We start from the raw sequence: 21,667 nt of genomic DNA on the forward strand, positions 1-21,667 counted from the left end.
AATGTTCCCTGCACAGCAACCAAATCTCCATGCTTGAGAGGCCTAACGCATTAGAGACAGCACAGCTCCCTCTGACTACAGCATGCGCTAAATTGGAGCTGAAAGCTTTCACAGAGAGAGTAAGGGAGGGAGAGGAAGAAGAAGATAGTGATTCATTCAGCTCTATTAGGACAACCTCGTTGTAAACCTCAGAGATACTGTGTGTGTGTGTGTGTGTGTGTGTGTACAGCAGCACAAACTGATGAGGAGGCAGAGTGCTGTCCCACGGCTGCCTCCACAGGTAGCCTTACAGGGCGTCACTGTTAGTAGACTCCCCGGGCCTCACCTCACACACTGTTTTTCTTATCTGACGTAAAGCATCACAATGTAATTCTTTTTACCTTAAGGCGGGGATCACATTGGCAAGCGGCAAGCGTAATGCAACACTCGGACCATAATAAGTTCTATCGTTCCTATGGTAACACAAACAGTTTGCCTTAACTGACAATTAAATGCGCTCGCGTTGCGCTTTGAAAGTTGAACCAAGTTCAACATTCAGCTTGTTCAACGCTAGCGTTATGCCTCCGCTGCAGAACCATACTGTAGAGAACAATAGGAATCCTGCCACTTACCGCTGGTCAATGTGATCCCCGCCTTAAGCTATAATGGCTTTAAACTCACAAGAATGGATTTACAGGCAGCTGATAACATAGCAAGTGTTCGCTATCCTTCCATGTTTTTAAGTTGGGTTGGCTACTCATTCATTCTCTACATAGTTTTGTGTCTTAATAGAGTTCCTGATATCATGACTCCATCCCACATAAAACCATTCGGATTATTGTTTTAGTCTGATAATTAAAATGTTAAGGTTCAACAAGCACTTGTTCGCAAATTTTATAACAATTAAATCATAGCCTTAAAATATAGTATCATATAGTATATGCCATGAAAATGACTCCTGAAGACAGCACTTGATAAATACAAAGTTATGAAAACTACCAGCCACTTTGGGTATATGCCAAATTAAACCTTTTCTAGGTTGTTAAAAATGATCAATAACTATCGATCTTGACTGATATGAATCATTTTAACACGATACATTGTTTTAGCCATATCGATCAGTCCTATTCCTACATTGTGTTGTGAGCTGCAGTCCGCAATCCGCAAGATTTTTTTATTAAATATATGTTTGCAGACATTTTGTCTGTGGATTGGCTAGTAGAGACAGACTGGAAGCAAACGGGAGAGGGAGACGTGTGAGAGAGACGGGGGGGATCAGGAAATGACCTCAGGCCAGATACAGACTGCATCTGTAATTTCATCGTCTTTCATCTTCATTGATGTCACTGCTTTGTCTACTACCCATTTCACAATTTCATTAAGGAATTGCCTGGTCGATTAATTAGTGGATTCATTGATTGTCATAGCCTAATCGTCCTCTCTCTGCCGCATATTCTGGTGTCCCAAGGGAATGTGTCACAAAAGTCACCATCCCAAGGGGACGAATGGCTCGAGCCAAGAAGATGAAAGAGGAAGAGAATGAGGAGGAAGAGAAGAAAGGGAAAAAGGAGGACAGGAAGAGAGGAGGAACACCTGGAATGAGTTGAAGAACAGCTCGAAGTACATCCTGACCTCCCACCCGACCCCTTTTCCTGTATGAGGCATCCCAACGAACACAATGTAGTGTACGCCGAACACCAGCACCAACACCAGTGTTGACTTGGCCAGCTTCCTGTTGGAGGAGGAAACACAAACAGCCCACTTAAAACATGTAATCCACAATGCATTCTGGGAAATGAAAAAAAGAAAATATTGAACGGTTAACTCCAGCAGCACAATCAGCAAAGACTTGGCTGTCGTTATGTGTGGGGAAAAGCTACTTGCTAGAAACCGAACTGAACCCATCACAAACTCTGGGAGATTAGAAGGAAATGGGCGAAAAAAACGCAACAACAAAAACAACCTTTTCATCTGGGTGCTGCTACGCTTATACAAACCATTCATGAACACAGAGTCGGTTACAGATAGGGAGTCCATTTGTTCAGCATGAAAGCCAAAAAGTGCATTTTCATTGCTGACGGAAGTTATACTCTGTCTGCCTCTATTACCCTGGAACATTTTAAAGCCCTTTCCCTATACAGTGAATGGAAATTGAATTGAAACTGCAATTGAATCCAACAAGGACGAATTGGGGGAGGGGGGTGGGTGGGTGGGTGCACTGAAAAGACTTCTTTCTGAGAGGGAGGGGGAGTCAGTGGAGGTTCTTGTCACCCTCCGAGGAGAGAAGGCTCTCTTGGTGGCTAATGAATGCTTAGCTGTATGTGTGTGGGAAGGTGTGTGTGTGGGGGGGGCAGGCACATGCAGCGCTGCAGGGCTTGCTCTTGATGGGGGCCCGTCACCTGAATATCGCCACCATCTGAAACCCCATCCCTGAGGATGCACTTTTATTTTGACAGGCTGTAAAATGGGGAAAAAACATTCTCTCTGCACCATGTATGACACCCCCAGTGCCCCCCCCCCCCCTCCTCCCCTCATACATTCTCATCTCCATGTGTTTCGAAACATCATTTGCGAGGGAACGGGCGCCTGTGGCTCCACAGAGCCGTAAGTGATGATGTTCCTGAGCTGAACTGGAAATGTGCGCTCGACTGTCTGCTCCAAACACCATCACACACACACACACACACACACACATCATCACACCAGAGAGAGGCCCTCCTGGAGGAGACGACGCAGACGGCAGGTCCCACTCCCAAACAAGTGGTAATCACTGGTGTGTGTGTGTTTGTGTGCGAGAGAGAGAGAATGACAGAAAGAGAAGTAGAGAAGAAAATAAAGAGTGGGAGAGGAAGCGTGTCCAAACAATGCATCTAGGTCACCCATACTTCTAACAATTCCCACCAAAACTTTCACCCAGGCCAGCTTAGTCACAGACACTGACAGGGGCTGAGGAGGAAGGGAATGTTTAGTGTGAATTTCACAATCAAATGCATGTGTTTCATCTTCTCTGGAGAATAACGAACCCCGTCTGCCGTGCCCACCCACACACTCAACTGCACCGTCCATTTCCATTTTTATGCACGCCCTTATTTTCAGACGAGGGAAAAAAGTCATTTGCAGGTAAATAAAGGTGATTTATAGCGAGGCAATGCCAGACCTACCTAAACAGGTCCTGCAGTGACCTTGTTGGCACTGCCCTTGATGGAAAACAAGCTACCACACTCACCTGTACTGCTTTCGGGTGTCGTAGCGGCCGGCGTTGGTCTCGCGGATCTTCGTTGCCAAGACGCGCACGATGTTGACAAACAGGATGAAGTTGAGCTGCAAGACAAGACAAGACAACAGATTGATACAGGAAATGACCTTTCCCTTCAACGACTCTCCTTAAAGAGATGAGACACCATGGCCAGGGGAATAGGAAATTCACCTTTTCCCGCTCATACATTAAACATGTTTCGATGGCGTCGGCTTGCGTTTGAAGGAGGGACTCTGTGACAGCCGCTCGAGTGTCAGGAATCAAAGACTCCGAAGCAGATCCAAGTGCCTCAGCCAGAATGCCAAGTAGCTCATTAAGCTGAATGTATGTTTAGGTCTTAACTTTTTCACGCAAGCCTGCCATCTTCCATGTGAATGCACGCTATAACATATACACACACATTGACAAACACACACACATACACACACTCAAACAGTTACACATAGATGACTCATGCACATACGATTAAGCCTGTAATAATTCTTAACCATGCCATGCCTTTCATCTCATTTTCAGGTCAAATAAAAATGCACTATAAATGAAAATATGGAATGAGTATGAATAATATTGGACTAAACTGTATATGTAAGTCCACATCTTCCATGAAAATGCATGCAACATAAATACTGTAATTTCCCGCCTATTTACCAAGGTTTATACATTGATTTTGCACATTTTCTTCAACTATGAGGTTAATACATAGTGGCGGACCCAGACGCTTACACTGATACTATCATAACAAGCATACACACACACTCTCTCTCTCTCACAGACACACACACACAAGTGCACAGACACAGAGGCTTACAGCGATACTTTTACATACAAGGATACTCTCTCTCTCTCTCACACACACACAGCCAAACTCACACACACACACACATTCTATGCACGTCTGGTTGAGAAGAGGATGTTCCCTCTCTGCTGAATCCCCAGACCGTTCCCGGTATCCCATTTCCCAGCTGAACCCCCGGTCAGCCACTAAGCTCTCACAGAGGGCTCATCTCAGGTGCTGTCCAGTAAGTCAGCTTTCACAGGGTCTACATTTAGGTAGGGACCGTAGAGAGAACATATTAAGAACAAGGGGATAAATCCTTTACACACAAACACGCATACTGACACACACACTATATACAGACATAACACCCTTCCCCTCTCTGATACATAGGAACACATTCACTCCGATACAAACAGAGACACACTATACAGACAAATGCTATACACACCTGCCCCTCCAATAAACATATACTGTAAGGAAACTCTCTCTCTAACACACACAGTCTGCTAAACTGATGCACAGAGGTTTCTGGTTTGTAGAAATAATCAGCTGGAGGCTGCAGGACCTCCGAGGCCATTCTGGGCTATTAATGTCTAACAATCCCCTGAATTCACTTCCTGTCACCCATACCATTTCCTGACCATATTTTACCCCTTTAGGCACAAACTGTTATTTAGTTTTGGACAAATCAAATGTCACAGAGAGCGCAGCGTGTGCTATTAGAGCAATCCCTGTCCTGTAGGGGAACGTAATAAGCCCTGGGGCCGTATTCACAAAGAATTTTAAGGCTAAAAGTAGCTCCTAAGTGGCGAATTTAGGAGCAACTCCTAAAAATAATGGGTGTGTCACTCCTAACTTTAGGACTCCTAATTTTTTTCACTAAAAGTAATTCACGAAGCATTTTAGACCTAAAAGTAGCACCTAAGTCTGGGACAGCTTAAAAGAAGTCAAGAGGACTCCTAACTCACTAAGACCTACTGTATTCACAAACAGCTTTTTGTGGCATTTCACGTTGCGATGTTTTGAAATGTGTATGCGGCAACAGGAGCTTCCAATCGTGAGGGAACAATTTCGCATTGTAGGCATAAAAGGGATGCAATAATGCAACCAACAACAACCAAAACTGCTCATTGTCAACATGTACATTAAATGTAACGTTTCATTGTGAATCAAATTAAAATGTTCTCCTCTTTGCAAACATAGGCATATGGTGACAGATTAATTTTATAATGTTGCAAAGATACTGCATCAATCCGTATGTTTCATTAGGCTACTAGGCTATTTGTTTTGCCTTACTCTTCTTTATTCATTTAGGCTAGGCCTTTTTATTCAGTTATTCATCATCTTCCGTCCTTCACACTACCTATGTAGCGCACGCATTCTCAGACCTGTCACCTGTCACTTATCATCATAAGGGAGGTGTTTGGAATCATTCCCGCGTTACAATCATCAGCCAATCAAGGTGGCCACTTCACTCAAGCTCGTGCATGAGTAATGACGTCATCCATAGCAACGAAGACTCACTACTAGTTTAGGAGTTGTCCTTTTTCCTTACTAAGAGTAGGTCTGAAAGGCTTTGTGAATAACTTTTAAGAGAAAACTCCTAGCTAAAATCTTTTAGTGAGATTTAGGAGTACTCCTAGTGGTAAGATAAAAGGCTTTGTGAATACGGCCCCAGGTCGGTGGTTGACCTTTCCTGCTAATGTGGGGATTATCCGGACACTCCTCCTGTATCCTCCTCCAGCGCTCCTCTTCTACAGACCTGTTTACCTCCACAGCAGCTGAGCCCAAGCCTCATGAACGTAATGATGATGCCCACACACACACACGCACACACCTTCTGTCCCGCACAGTGACACACACATCAGGATATAACTACTGTCAGAGTAGACCAACGGGGGTGAAGCACCAAGCAGCAATTTCAGTAACATATACACATACACACACACACACACACACACACACACACTTCCCTCCCTCTCTCAGGCTAAGGCACCTTATGTACCGCACAGTGACACACACATCAGAATATAACTACTGTCAGAGTGGACCCACAGGGGTGAAGCACCAAACAGCAATTTAGGTAACATTACACACACAGAAATACACACATACACACCAGTGCAGACAGAGAAGCAGACACATACTCTTACACAAGCACACACACACACACACACACACAGGCATTAAGATAACTACATGTGCCCTTGGGTTATTAGCCGACACTAGAGGCCTCCCAAGTCTGAGTGCCATCAGGAGCTGCCCACAGAAAGCCTCTCACAGCAACACTATGCAGCACTTTAGCACTTCCACAGGTAGCGAGGCATCTGGGATTTTGTAGTACTTTCAAATTCATTTCGTTGTTACTGTATATGTGATCGTGAAAAGGATCGCTAAACGCACCTGTTGTCATCATGAGTTGGCCAAGTATCTGGGATTTGTTTTACTTTCAAATTAATTTCGTTCCTTGTGTCATGCTCTGGAAGTTGAACCAAGTCCAATCAAGAAGGTAAGTTGAGGTATGGAGTTTGCATCCCTGGTGTGAATGGAGGTGAGAGCACTGCAGATGTGAGTGGAGGTGTGAGTGGAGTGGAGGAGGTGTGAGCGCCCCTCTCGGGGAACTGCCTGGGCAGGTGTGGGCGCATGTGGCTGAGATCCTAGTTCCCCTTTCTGCCCACCCCACCCCCCACACGTCCCTGGGGAAGACCAATCAGCAGCGATGCCAGAGAGAGGGACACTCCGCCAGTGACAGCAGGTGACAGCGGCTGACCGCAGGGAGTCCCGTCCAGGGACCAGGGCTGCGCTTCGCTCCGCTGGCTCGACTTGCCACCAGGCGTCAACGCCAGAATCATTATACTCACCAGGCATGCACTCAGCATCACAACGCTCAGCAGGAATAATAATATTCTTTGGCCTAATAAATGCCATTACTGTATGCTTCTATTTTAATCGTTAATGGAGCAATTTACACAGACCACAAAGCTAGAAAAAGTTTATGACCAAGTAAAATTTTGCCTCCACTTCCATATAATTTTGTTTCCTCCTTTCGGCCATTCTGAGTCGCAACTGTTGGAAATTGCGAAGCTGCATGCAGTACCGACAGGTCACTATGTTCCATTTGTGCTTGTAGCCCCAGACAGACAGACGGTCAGACTGGCGCGTTCCTCCAGACTCATTGCCCCTGGTGCGTAGCATGCCAACACGGTGGCACATTTTACTCAGTCCTTCCTCTGAGCTGCAGAGTGTTAGGAATGCAGAGAGTGCTTTTAAGGCATACCTCTTATCTGTTGAACCTCAACATAACAGAGAGTGCTTTTAAGGCATACCTCTTATCTGTTGAACCTCAACATAACAGCTCGTGCTTCTTTCAAAACACATTTGTGTGACCAAAAATGCAGACATTTCTATGGCTTACAAATTCTCAAAGCATAGTGTCATGTTGCAGTGAGATTTATGAGTCTATCATATTCGTTCTGGCTGCCCTGCACTTTCTTTCTGTCGCTCCCCCTCATCTGTGCAACTGATGTGAACGGAGAAGCTCGGCAGTCAGGTCACTGTGTGCTGTCAACCCCAAGGCAGCTTAAGACAGACTCATTACACCCCAGCCAGGGCTATGCATACTAATTGCAGCAACGCGTCTGACAAGGAGCTCCAACCTGTGAGCATTTAAGCAGATAAAAATTATGACGTGTTGAAGCTAATTGTAAAGGTCTTAAAGCTTTGTGCTATTCCACGCCCGTGACTTCATCAAACTTACAGTATGTGTGCACCTATTACTCAATGTCTGTCAGCACCTGAAATATTCCAGTTTCAATGAGCTTTTCTGACCAAGTTGGTTGAAAACAGTTGTCCAAAAAAAACACTGTTTTTGTTTGATAAGTAAACAGCTAGCCAGTTAGCTTCCCGACAACTTTGCAGTTTGCTACGGCAGTGCGGTTATATATGAAGAGCTCTTCTCCAAAACACTCTCTTTCATTTTCAATATATATTTGTTTTATTTTGTTTTCCAAGTAATTTCAATGGAGCTGTAATTGGTTAATTGTTATTTGATTTATCCTTACTCAATCAAAACAACTGCACTTTTATTGATTTATTACCTGAAATACACAATTAAAGAACATGACTTATTAATGATCTCAAAAATGGATTTATAGTGTTTTGGAGAAAGGCTCTTCATATGTAGCCATCATAACAAGCTCACAAGGCAGAGTTTGTGCTTTGAGTCTATTACATGAGCTGGATGTGTCCGACTGTGCAGCTGGTCTCCTCCATGGCCGAATGAAATTGAAGAAATTAAACAGAGAAGAGGTCAGGTCGCTGTTTGCTGTCTGTGATGAGAGAGACTAACGTTATGAGGAGACAAAAGGCGGCCTGTTACTCCAGACTCTGGGCACACCACCAGACGCTAAGCAGTGTAGCCAAATACTACAGGTGCTAAATTAGCTTGCCTTTCAAAGGGCACACATCCACCATTGATCACAGCGCCTCCAATTAGGTGCTATAGCATTGTTCAGACTCCCCATAATTCCGACGACTAGATACAGTGTAGCTCCACAAATGCCCCATTCCATTGGTCCGACAGCATGTTAGTCCAACAACACAAAGCCAATTACTCCGACGTCCCATTGGTCCGACCATACACGTAATAGTATGCCCTTAAAAATGGACGTAAAATTGATGTAAAGAACCTTAATTGCAAATGACCTACCTGTAACAATTACATGCAAATGCTAATCTGAGAGCGTTGTCAACAAGGTTACCTTATTGGTAGCCTAGATTCCGCAAATATGCTGACGATGTGGTGTCTCCGACCAATAAGCTGCTTGTCTGAAAACTCTAGCTCTAGAATGCAATGTGTTTTTAAATAGGCTTGCTTTTGTGAGGATGCCTGTGAGCTCTGCTATGTAGCCTAGCTGGTATCTGCTTAGATGTTCTTCTGGCTCTCTCTCCTTGCCGATTTTAGCTGATTTGTGGTAGCAAAGGTTCATAAAAAATGTAGTAGAGTAAAAAGCAGATTACTGGCTCAAAAACGTACTCCAGTAATGAGTAGAAGTACAGTTTTTAAAAAGGAATTTGAGTCCTCGGTTTTTACCCATGTATGTTATTAAGGTCTCTCCGCACCCGAACCAGCAGGCTCAGAGGAAGCTTCTTTCCTGCGGCTGTCACCCTACTGAACTCCGCCCCCAACTGATGCCTCCTTGCCTGTGCCTGTTGAGGTGTCCACGACCAAGGAGGCGGACATCCCCTGACCCCCCCCCCCCCCCCCGGACAATTGCACTACCCTATCCCACCCATAGTGTTCTATTTATTTACAAATGTACATACAGTACTGTAAGTACACTCACACTTATAGATAGCCATATTCTACTGCTCTTCATCATACTATTCATCCTGCACATACAATTATTCTTAGTACTCTTATAATGTTACTGTTTCTGCACTACAATGGTATTGTTACCACACTGCACATAGCTGTACATTCTGTACATATCTGTCTACATTTTTCATACTGAATATCCATATTTACCGGTATTCTGTTTTCTTATATTATATTCTGTTAATACACTGCATATCTATTATTCTTACTACTATTATAATGTTACTGCTACTACATTGCACATATCTGTACATGTTGATCATACATTGCTCATATTACATAGCCATATTTATTCTGCTCTTATAAGGTAACTGCTAATACACTGCACATACTGTAAATCTGTATCATTCTGTAAATCAACACATACTAATGTATAATGTCTACACTGCACTATAATTCTTGACCTGTCTATGCACACCACTGTCTATACTTTGTATCACATTGCACTTTTCTGCTTTTTTGCACTTCTGGTTAAACGCAAACTGCAATTCGTTGTCTTTGTACTTGTACTCTGCACAATGACAATAAAGTTGAATCTAATCTAATCTATTACACACCCCTGCATTCACTATGAAACAAAACCCCTTATAAATGCCTTATAGTGGGGTTGTTTAAGGCTCAGTCATTTCAAATTTGTGTTAAAGTTTGGTTTTCACTTCCAAGTTGAAGTTTAGGGTCTATAGAACAATTTGAGTCCGAGTGTGAAACACACAGATAAAAAATGGCCTCTGGGGGGCGCCGTAAAATATATAAACTGCTACAACTTTTCATTAGATTATCCAATTTTAACATATGAGGTATGTATGGATTCAGAATTAAAAGGAGAAACTGGTGTGCTAAGCATTTGGTTACCAGATTAAAAACACACTTTATAATAAACACACTTTTAGCCCATGGACAGCAAAATTGTGCTTTTTTTTAGATAAAGGGTGGAAATGCCCTCAAAGTTGCAATGAAACATCATTTTTAACTAAATTCTTTGATGCAACAGTTGCTTTTCTGGACCAGTGAGTGACATTTGGGTAATTTTCTGCGGCACACCTGATGATCTCTCACGGCACACTAGTGTGCCCCGGCACAGTGGTTGAAAAACACTGTCGTAGGCCTAATCCCTTGCATTGCCACAAACAAACATTAGGCCTATGATATCCCATGCATGATAGATAGATAGATAGATAGATAGATAGATAGATATACTTAATTGATCCCTAGGGGAAATTCAAGAAATGAATTTTTTCATGTAGTCCAGGCAAAGTAAGGTAAGATTTCTCATGCTTATTTCAGACTGGTTTGTTGCAAAATTGGTGTCTATTTTTACATGTTGGCCCTTTAAATCAATGGAAATGGTTGTTGATGGGGATTGACTGATAGACTGTCTGTCTACTCTGCCTCGTTACTTTGCACAATTTTGGCTAAAACAGTAGACAGTATGTTTATGTAAGTGAATGAAGATAAATTGTAAAGGTTGAAGATGGGGTTGAATGGGCCAGATAATATCGGTATTAAACCGATGATGTATCATCTTGGGGTCACCAAGTCCCCAAAAGAATCTTCAAAAGTGACCTCACTGCTAATAGCTTATTTAGAGGGCATGCAGGTAAAAGCCTGTCCAGCCATTTAACTATTAATGTAAACGGCAGCAGTTACTGAATGGTACAGTGACTTTATCTGGAAGTGTGGTCTATTGTCAGATGAAATGAAAATTGAGCTCTTTGGCTAGAAACTTTAGATGTGTTTGGTTGAAATAGAAGAATGGCTATACTGAAAAGAACCCCATGCCTAATGAGAATTATGGTGGAGGGGCTGTGCTATTGTGGGGCTGTTTTTATTCCCAAAGGCCTTGAGAACCTAATTAAGGTGCATGGTGTCATGAACACCAAGAAAAACCTGAACATTTTCAAAGGAAATCTGCCAATCTCTGCCAAGACACTAAAAGTTGGTCATTATTGGATCATTCATCAGGTCAATGAACCAAAGCAAATGTCCAGATCAAAACAGATATTGTTTGCTGAACACATAATCATGCTTTAGACATTGCCATCTCAGTCCCCTTATCATAAATTTGCTTCCCTTCAAGGTTGGATTTTTTCTAATTTCTTTCATTGTGAGATTACAATAAATCACCAACAGATTGTTTTTTTATACCAGTTTTTAGTCAACTTTAACCGAGGTGCCAATAATTCTGGAGGTTACTGTATATAATTGCTATAATTATTGCTATAATTTTAAACTATATTTTCTGATTCAAAGCTGAACAACTGAACAACAGCTGAACTACAGCTATAAAACTGAATAAAAGCGAGATTCATGTCAATTCAGGTTGGTTTTTACAAAGTTAAATTGTGTTTTGTTTTATAAAACATGATATTGAATTATGCAGTGCAAGATGCCTCAAAGACAGTAGACAAATGCAGAAAGAAAGCCACAAAAGGCAATGGATCTCTCTCTCTCTCTCTCTCTCTCTCTCTCTCTCTCTCTCTCTCTCACACACACACACACACACCACACATACAAACAAATAGATAAAGATTTCACCTGGTGGGGTAAATGATCTATATACTATAGTATGATGTAGTTTGTTGTTAGCCTGGAAATCTAGTTGTAAGATTCCATGTAGAATTTTGTTTCAATATGGGTCACTATAATTTAACGGATTGAACTGTAAATTATGCTGACATATGTTTAAAAATCTTGTTTCACGTGCCCCTTTTTCAATTTGAGCCCCTGGCCCTCCAAAGATCTCTGCACGGCCCTGATATAGAGAGCTAGGCAATGCCCATGATGATGACTGAGCTGTGTAATGGGTCTGTTGCCTATTAGACTACTTTAGGCTATATCACGACTACTTCATGACTACCTAAAAGCGTCTTTATTCAGAAACTATGTCATTGGTCATTGATTTATGTACTCAAAAATTGCCCTCTAGCCTTTTTCACAAGCCTGTATTAGGCAATGGGTTCCTCAAAATGTCACGCACATTATTATTGATTTACTTTCTTCCAGATATAAAGTTCTTTTGTGAATGTTTTTGTGAATAAAATGATGGCTTGATTGAAAAAAGTTGGTACTCATGATCCTAAATTCATAAACTCAAAGTTGCAAGTTGGGTGCTTAATATCACATCGGCTTTATGCAGCCATATTTGTGTATGGGTTTCCTAGGTATCTTTGTGCTTCAGGGATATTCTGAACAACGATCTTAAATCGAGTTGAGTGATTACCCAGGCTTTATTTACAATAACTTTAAAAATGATGTTTCATTGCAACTTTGAGGGCATTTCCACCCTTTATAAAAAAAAGCACCATTTTGCTGTCCATGGGCTAAAAGTGTGTTTATTATAAAGTGTGTTTTTAATCTGGTAACCAAATGCTTAGCTCACCAGTTTCTCCTTTTAATTCTGAATCCATACATACCTCATATGTTATAATTGGTTAAACTAGTCAAAAGTTGTAATAGTTTAAATATTTTGCAGCGCCCCCTAGAGGCTATTTTGTTATCTGTGTGTTTGACACTCGGACTCAAATTGTTCTATAGACCCTTCACTTCAACTTAGAAGTGAAAACCAAACTTTAACACCAATTTGAAATGACTGAGAAAAATTACACATACATACGACCCCACTATTATTTTTGACCTTAAAACCCTTATATAATTAAGTGTTTTTTTAAGTAGAAATGTGCATAGATTAATGTCTCCCCTTAATTAAGGTGTCCCCGAATTAACACCTTAAAATAAAATGAAGATATGCTTAAATTGTCCTTTATAAAATGTTCATAAAATAGACCCTGCCAATGCAGCAAAAAATGCATTTGGTGGATCCAGGGATGGCCAAACAAAGCTACCCTCTTATTGATGATCCAGAAAAGGGTCCACTAACGGGCTAATGAAGAGATCATTGTAAAAAGGCACGGACAAATAATGGGCTTCGGCTGAAATAGGATTCAGCCTTTAAAATTCTCACGAGCCTCATGGTGCTTCTGTCAGCTGATGGTATTTGCTAATAATGCTTAAGCCGTCATATGGACAAAATAATGCTAAAAGCATCATATGAAAAGAATACATAACATGGACAAATAAGCCCTGCCCAATTACACCAATTATCATGGCCATTCACCTTCACAGGAATAAAAGAGTGCACAGACTGGAGCGCACACTGGTCAGTACCATTAATTATCCCACAGAAAAGGACATTGTGAGGGTTAGCATGAAAAATGGAATGACCCATTATAGATGCACATTTTGTTACATGTAGAGTCAAAGGTACACAGGGTTGAGCTGAGTCTTGTTTTTACTCCTTTGGTTCTTCTCAGTGAGGAAAGTCATGGACTGAAACTTACAGCACAGCACAGTTATGTAATTTAATGGTCAATGGAATTGTCAATGGTAGGAATGAACTTCTGTATCTCTATGAACTTTGTGGGTGCGGGCGGGTCTCCAAAAATGGACTCTGCGTCAGACTGGTAGAACATCTGCAGCATGTTGTTGCAGACGTTGAAGGATCTTACTGTACAGGCTACACAGGGTACATAACTCAAGCGTTCAGTTCTCATAGCATCTGCTACAATAATTTACTTCCACTATGATCATTAGAAATGGCTACACCAGACGTGACAGCGGCACGTACTGTATGTTAAAAAAAATGCACCAGTCTTCTAAAACTATGTTTACACGTCGCAAACGAAACGCTTCGGTTACGCGCCCAGTGTAGTCTCCCTGTTAGTCGCTGTAGGAAGTGAAGTCGACTTTGTCCTTTCTTGTAAAGAGTGCCTCAGTGTTTTTAGACCACTCCAATTTGTCATCTAAGTGCACTCCAAGGTATTTATGAGAGTGTACTACCTCCACATCTACTCTGTTGACGGAGACAGAGGCCAAACTGCTTTTCCCTCCGGAAGTCTACTACCAGCTCGCTCTATAATCGGCTCGAAATAATCAGAATGCTGTGAATCAACCTGTCAGAGCAGGGAGATATCCAACCAATCAGGACGAAGATCTGTCTATCAATCATTTGACAAGGAGATGTCCAACCAATCAGGACAGCAATCTACCTGTCAATCATGTTCCCAGACAGCATACCTGCGGTGGCCCGGGGTAGGGACTCTGAGGTTGGGTAGGGCTGACAGGTCGTGAACATCTGATTGTCTCCTTCACTGCCTCACCTTCCACCTCAAGCTGGTATGTGGTCAGCGATTTGGCGCATAATGGCTACTGTTATCACCCAGGTGGGTGCTACACAATAGTTGTGGTTAGCGAGGTTCCCCCTTCACTGTAAATCACTTTGGGTGCCTTGATAAAACACTATAGATGCTTTTCTCCTTTAATAGAGTAGCTTGTAGCTTAGCCTGCCCATCGCTGTCCATTACTAATACTAACACGGTAATGTGTGTCCTTGCACAGCTCTTAACCATCACACCACGCTAATAGCAGTGATATGAAATGGACTATTAAGAGCCTTAGCCTATCAATACATCTCTGTTTTTTGTTTTTTAATGTGATGCATTAGGCTGATGCCCTGGGGATTTCAAGTTTCAAGAACATTTACTTACTCCGATGGCAGTAAGAATAGGAACCTGGTAGATCCATTTGACATTCCCTGCGCTTAGCTCCCAGCATCTGCAGAGAACAAGAGAGAGAGAGAGAGAGAGAGGGAGAGAGAGAGAGAAAGAAGAAAGAATCAGAGTCACAGAAGGGGAATGGAGGGAGAGATAAATAAAAAGAGAGAAAAGAGCCGGTTGTTGTTCCACACCTGAGGGTGCAATGCAAAATCAAAATGTGCTACTGCTGTATTTCTTTTCCATTACTGACATGGTGATGGTGAGGGGGTCTTTTGCACACCACAGTAGCTTCTGTAATAACTGGAACATTTATATAAGTCTTTAGGAAGAGCCATGCTGCTATTCTAAATTAGAGATTGGTGGATATTTCAGCAAATGAATAAAAATAATTCTGGAATAAACGTCTGTTCGATTAAACTTATTCACTCGTGAAAGGTACTGTGAGAGATCCTCATTCAGTGAATGACACGTAATGCAGTCCAAAGTAGTAGTCTACAGTAATTTATCTTTTAATGGCTGTAGAACCACAGAGAGCCGACAGCGCTTTGAGTGGGCTGATAGTTCTACAACCAGTAATTATCCATACAGAAGAGAGGTAAGCACACATATCCTGAGGAATTAAATACCGTTTACCATATTCAAGTTGTCACTTGAAGGAGGGCCTTTGGGAGATCTGCTGTTGCATTTAACATACGGAACGTCAAGAACAAAGTTTGGCCCCTTAAACTTGTCTCATTTCATCACAGGAAATAAGGCATGGGTGGAAATATTCTGACTTCATTTAAAACTAAATAGAGATTGCTAAGGCGTTCTCTTTTCATATGGGCAGTTTTACAATTAGGGTAATTTCACAATCAGGTGCTTGACATTATACACAAACATGTCTGTACATCAAAATATGTGATTATGTTAGATAATCAGTTATTAATAACTAGACCTAGCAGCACCTAGACTATTGGAAAAGAGGTCCAAAAAAAGAATGCAATGAGTAAAAGTAAGTAAGTATATATACTCTTTTGATCCTGTGAGGGAAATTTGATCTCTGCATTTATCCCAATCCGTGAATTAGTGAAACACACTCAGCACACAGTGAACACAAAGTGAGGTGAAGCACACACTAATCCCGGCACAGTGAGCTGCCTGCAACAACAGCGACGCTCAGGGAGCAGTGAGGGGTTAGGTGCCTTGCTCAAGGGCACTTCAGCCGTGCCTACTGGTTGGGATTCGAACAGGCAACCGTTTGGTTACAAGTCCTAGCGCTAAGCGCTAACCAGTAGGCCATGGCTGCCCCCAATGTGTTTATGCCCCCAATGGCATAAAACATATTTTTAGTCATTTTCATCCTAAAATTGACATTTAATTTGAACTGGACCAAACTAGGAAAATCTGTCTGTTGTGATGTTGAAAGAAGCACAGAAATATTTAGAATATTTTTTCCAGAAATACATGGCATCATACATTTGTGCTTTATTGAAATAACCTGTGTATCATATGACAGGTAAGCGAATACTTATTCACTGTTCACGCTTACTCTCATGACTGCAGGAAGTGATGTAAATACATCCATTTCCATTTAAGGGTGCTCCACTACCCTCCAGCCATAATAAGTCATTACAGGAGATTAGTGTCATCATGACCACATTTTGTTCTGTCATGTGCTAGACCTAATTACCTTGGCCTTTACACACATTGACAGGTTTGAAAAACAAAGGAAATGATACTCTAATCAACTGGAAAGTGGAATAGAATCATTTACTCATAATAACCTCTGTACTGAACAGAGAAGAAGTACACAAACCCATTTCTAGGTAGATCTACCTGACACTGTCTCTCTGTCTCTTTCTCTACAGTTTGATGAGCTACTGTAACAGAGTGTTCTCTTCCCTCCACCAGAAGTAATGATAGTTAGACGCACACACGCACACACACACACACATACACACACACACTCACACAAACACACTCAGGCACAGACACACACACATTCACACAAACACACACACAGAGAGAGAGAGAGAAAGCGAGAGCGAAAACACAAAATCCTTAGAAACACCAGAGTCTGAGAGGGACTTCGTCCTTCCTCAGAAGCTCAGGGGTCCGTAAATAGGAATCGGAGGTTCTTACCGAGCATCTGCCAGCGTTGCCCTGACAACTGCCCATGCGGACACGAAGACGGCGGGCACACCTGCAATCAGAGGGGAATGCCGTAAGATCTAGACGGCAGAATTCTGTGAGAAAGTGTGGCAGTGCTGAGATGTGCAGAGATGGGTGGACGGATGGATGGGTGGATGGATGGATGACAGACGGATGGATGGCAGTGTGAGGGTCACAGACTGTCGGCAAGATCCAAAAATAACACAGTTCCTCATGCCATTTAGAAGCTGCATAGGCTTACATCCCACTCCTGAACCCCTGAAGCAAGGAGGAGAGGAGATGAGAGGAGAGGGGAAGAGAGGAGAGGAGAGGGGAATGGAGGGGAGGAGAGGAGAGGAGAGGAGAGAGGAGGAGAGGGCGGGCAGAAAGTTACAGAGAACAAAAAAATTGTTTACGAGGCTGCAATGCACTGCAACATAGCACACACATGGAAAAAATATCAACAAAACATGACAATGAATTAATAAATATAAAAGCATGAATAATACAATAAAGAACTACACTACAGAAACGTATAAACTAACAAAGACAGAAAAGACAGAAAGAATAAAAACACAAATAAATAAATACAAAATAAATATATAAATGCTGAACAAACAGAGCAACCAAAAAAATCATTTCAGTTCTCTCAGCTTCTTTCATGTGAGCGTCTCTCTTCTGAATTCTTTTGTATGGGTGCCACTCAACCCAGATGCAAGTCAATAAAATGGATTTCATCCATAATTGCTCATTTTGTGGAGCTGTGATGCTATTTTTGAAGAAATTTATGCATGTCATGCGTGTAAATTTTTATTTTTTTGCGGGGCTGTTGTTTTTGCCGTGCCCCCACTGTTGTGACTGGCCATAACTGAGCGTGTCTGGTCAGAGCACGCGGAGGAAAGTCTTTTTTTCTGAGTTATTAAATTTAATTGTATGATTTGCACTTCAAAGGTCCGGGGGCTCCTTCAACACTGGAGTAAGAGCATCAAAAACAGTGACAGTACACACACACACACACACACACGCACACACACGCACACACACACACTCACACACACACACACACACACACACACACACACAAACACGCACAAACACAGTCCTGACAGCGTAATGCAAACAATATCTCCCCCCTCCTCTCCCTCTTTCTCTCCTTCCCCTTCTCTTCCTCTCTCTCCATCTCTCTCCCTCGCTCTCTCCCTCCCCATCTCCTCCTCCTCTCTCTTCCTGGCTCTTAAGCACGGTGGTGAAAATAAACAAGCGAAGCTTCCCTGTGCACACGAGTGTCAAGCGGGTAGGGACATGCAAGCCGAGAGAAGGCCGACTGCACCCTCCCCCGCGGATCTTGTTACGGAGAGCCCGGGCTATCAGGATCCTTTTTAATGGCCACATCTCAATGATTTCAAACCTGATCTGTTTGCGTTTCATGCTGGACGCGGCCGCGTTCCCGCCAGCCACAGGTTGTTAAACGGCTCAGACGGGGCCGACGTGGAGGGGCTGATTGCTGGGGGAACTGCGTGGGAGAACCGCCGTCGTTTGGAGAAACATAGCGTGTCTGTGTGTGTGTGTGTGTGTGTGTGTGTGTGTGTGTGCGCGGATTGAGGAACTGAACTGGGGCATTGAGTGAACAAATGTCAGCCAATTTGTTCAGCCCACGTGTCCGACCTCAAAACGCCTACTTGCCCACCCCCGGGAGAGGGGAAGAAAGCATGCAGTGGTGAGAAACGCCATATACTGCCTGATAGAGCTGCGTAATACTGAGCCAAGCAGCTCCACATGGAATATCACTCACATGTACACACACAGACACACGCACATATAGAAAAAAGCTGGCCAACTCTTTGAATCATCATAAAAAAAAAGATAGTTATGGACTTCCACTAGAAAGCAGCGGCAGCAGTTATTATGGTGGTGTGTGCACAGTGAAGTTGTGTGTGTGTGTGTGTGTGTGTGTGTCTGTGTGTGTGTGTGTGTGTGTGTGTGTGTCTGTGTGTGTGTGTGTGTGTGTGTGTGTGTGTGAGTGTGAGTGTGAGTGTGTGTGTGAGTGAAGTTATGTGCATTTGCAAACTGCCTCCCCAGACTTGGCATGTGAAGTGAACTGCCATGTTCACACCCCCCTTTGAGTGTGCCCGCGTCTCAGAGGGTCGGTGGGTTGGGTATTAATTGCTGTTTTCGTTTGCCACAGCATGGGTGGATAAAGTGTGAGGGAGCCTGGGTTAGCGTCCTCCTCGCACCCACACCCATTAGCATTCAACACAATACACAGAGGCCCACAGCACAAACACACACACCTCACAATACGCATACTCTACAATGTACACACACACACACACACACACATAAGCCAAATACAACAAAGATGCATACTGTACAGATAGACACACACACACAAACACACACACACACATATTTCCATTCAATTTCTAACAAATACAAACTGCACAAAAAACTCTCCTTCCCATGACTTCCCAGTGAGACCTACGCATCAGTCAAAGCTTGCTACAATAACAGCGTTTTTAGAATGAACTGTGTCTATTTCTAGCTAACTCTCACAAAATCCAAGCATAAGAAAGCCAAACAAATGATGTTTATCTGCAATTACGGACCATCTACTGAACTCCGGGCGCCATCTTGATTTATTCTTTGCTCATTAGCATAACTGCAATTTGATTGGCATCTTTTGACTCGATGCCACAATTCTGTTCATCATGCAAAGCATCATGCTCATGAAAAGTAAATGAGAAGCGCCAATGTCGAAGACTCCACTGCGTACGTGTGACTAGGGCATGAGAGCTAGATTGGATCTAGCCAAGGTCAGTGCAAATGCACTTTAATCAAGGCCATCTGCAATGCCTGTCATTAACCCCTAGCCTCCTATGAGCAGCCTTGAGTGAGTCTATACCGCTCAGCGTATGAAGGTTTATGAGGGAGGAGAAATCATACTGTCAGTTCAACGGAACAGGAATTAGGATTCACCTTAACCAATCAAAGAAGGAGGAGGAATAGGATTAATCCCAACCAATCAAAAAGAAGGAAGAGGAGGCAAAGGATTCATCCCAACCAATCAAAGAGAAGGAGGAAGAGGAGGAACATGACTGAGATGGAGGAGAATGACAAAAAGTAGGTGTTCCAGCGGGGTTGGGGTGGGGGGGTGGGGTGGGGGTTAGAGGGTATTAGGAGATGTTTGCATGGAGACAGGGCAGAGGACTTACCCCATCCAATGAGGGTGAACCCCCACAGGTACTTGGAGTCGGAGATGAAGGCCATGAAGATGAGGCAGTGCAGGTAAAGCCCTTCCACCAGGATCCAGTAGTAGTTGGTCGTGAGGAAGTAGATGAAGAGCAGGACCGTGATCTTACACCCAGTCTGATTGAGACGACAACAACACACAACAACACAGACCACACACCACCAATCAAATGAGCATCGCTTTCCAGTCGACCCCTGACCTCAGTCCCGCACGGAGATTTAATTAGTCCAGTAGTCGTGGCGATGGAATGTTTATTCCTAGGTATGTGCCTCGACAGTGGCGTAAGCTTGGACGGTTGCGTAAGCAGTCTACTGAGCCCCAGTGTGCGATATTTCTGGGGCAAGGCGAGACAAGTTTATTTATATAGCACAATTCATACACATTGCCAGTTCAATGCAGCCTACTTTATAAAGGAGCAGATAAGTTGCTTTCACCCATATTTATTTTGCTGTTTTCTACATTTCTGCACTGTATGTTTTATCCTTTGGCAGTGCTATGTCTTTTTAAATGGTCATGCGAATAATGTGAATAAAGCACTTTGAATGGGATTGAATTAAAAGAACAGAGAAAAATAATTAGCTGAGGAGAGACATAATCATCTGCTGTGGGCTCCTCTTGACTGCTGGCCCCTGTGATATGTGTGTGTGTGTGTGTGTGTGTGTGTGTGTGTGTGTGTGTGTGTGTGTGTGAGTGTGTGTCACACTGTGTTGCATTGTGCATCATCGTTTTCATTGCAAAGTATGTTGATGTGGGTGTTGCAGTGTGCATTGTGGTGTGTGTGTTCTGCTGTGTGTTGATGTGGGTGTTGCAGTGTGCATTGTGGTGTGTGTGTTCTGCTGTGTGTTGATGTGGGTGTTGCAGTGTGCATTGTGGTGTGTGTGTTCTGCTGTGTGTTGATGTGGGTGTTGCAGTGTGCATTGTGGTGTGTGTGTTCTGCTGTGTGTTGATGTGGGTGTTGCAGTGTGCATTGTGGTGTGTGTGTTCTGCTGTGTGTTGATGTGGGTGTTGCAGTGTGCATTGTGGTGTGTGTTCTGCTGTGTGTTGTGGTGTGTGTCAGGGCGCTCGTTGCAGGTGTGCGTTGCAGTGTGCGGCGTGTGCTGTAGTGGAGTTGCATTGCATCGTGCTACTTAGTACTTACATACTGTGACTTGTCCAGGGGTACCATGGAGATGGTCTTGAGGTTGTCCATGAGGGCTGTGTCGAACTCAGGCAGCCCCCCGTTGGCGTGCACCACGCGGTCCTTAATGAAGATGATGACGGCCCGCAGCATGAACGACACAAACAGGTGCATGTGGATGTAGTTCCTAGTACAGTGCAGACGCCTGGGAAAGGATCCAGCAGA

At 43.2% G+C, this 21,667-nt stretch overlaps 1 protein-coding gene across 1 annotated transcript in view; it reads right to left on the reverse strand.

Annotated features, from left to right (window-relative positions):
- pth2rb (parathyroid hormone 2 receptor b) overlaps positions 1 to 21,667 on the reverse strand; it is a 48,141-nt gene that overhangs the window by 16,926 nt on the left and 9,548 nt on the right. The window contains exons 5-10 of the mRNA XM_076302528.1: positions 21,464 to 21,647; positions 20,288 to 20,441; positions 17,067 to 17,127; positions 14,934 to 15,000; positions 3,206 to 3,300; positions 1,573 to 1,711 (exon numbers count right to left, since the gene is read on the reverse strand). Of these exons, the coding sequence (XP_076158643.1) occupies positions 1,573 to 1,711; positions 3,206 to 3,300; positions 14,934 to 15,000; positions 17,067 to 17,127; positions 20,288 to 20,441; positions 21,464 to 21,647 (700 nt within the window). The remainder of the gene's footprint in view (positions 1 to 1,572; positions 1,712 to 3,205; positions 3,301 to 14,933; positions 15,001 to 17,066; positions 17,128 to 20,287; positions 20,442 to 21,463; positions 21,648 to 21,667) is intronic.

This window comes from Alosa pseudoharengus, unplaced genomic scaffold (genome assembly GCF_046254945.1).
Source record: "Alosa pseudoharengus isolate Yale_2024_CS ecotype anadromous, Long Island Sound unplaced genomic scaffold, YU_APseudo_1.1 YU_APseudo_1.1_scf_24, whole genome shotgun sequence".
Classification (NCBI taxonomy): domain Eukaryota; kingdom Metazoa; phylum Chordata; class Actinopteri; order Clupeiformes; family Clupeidae; genus Alosa; species Alosa pseudoharengus.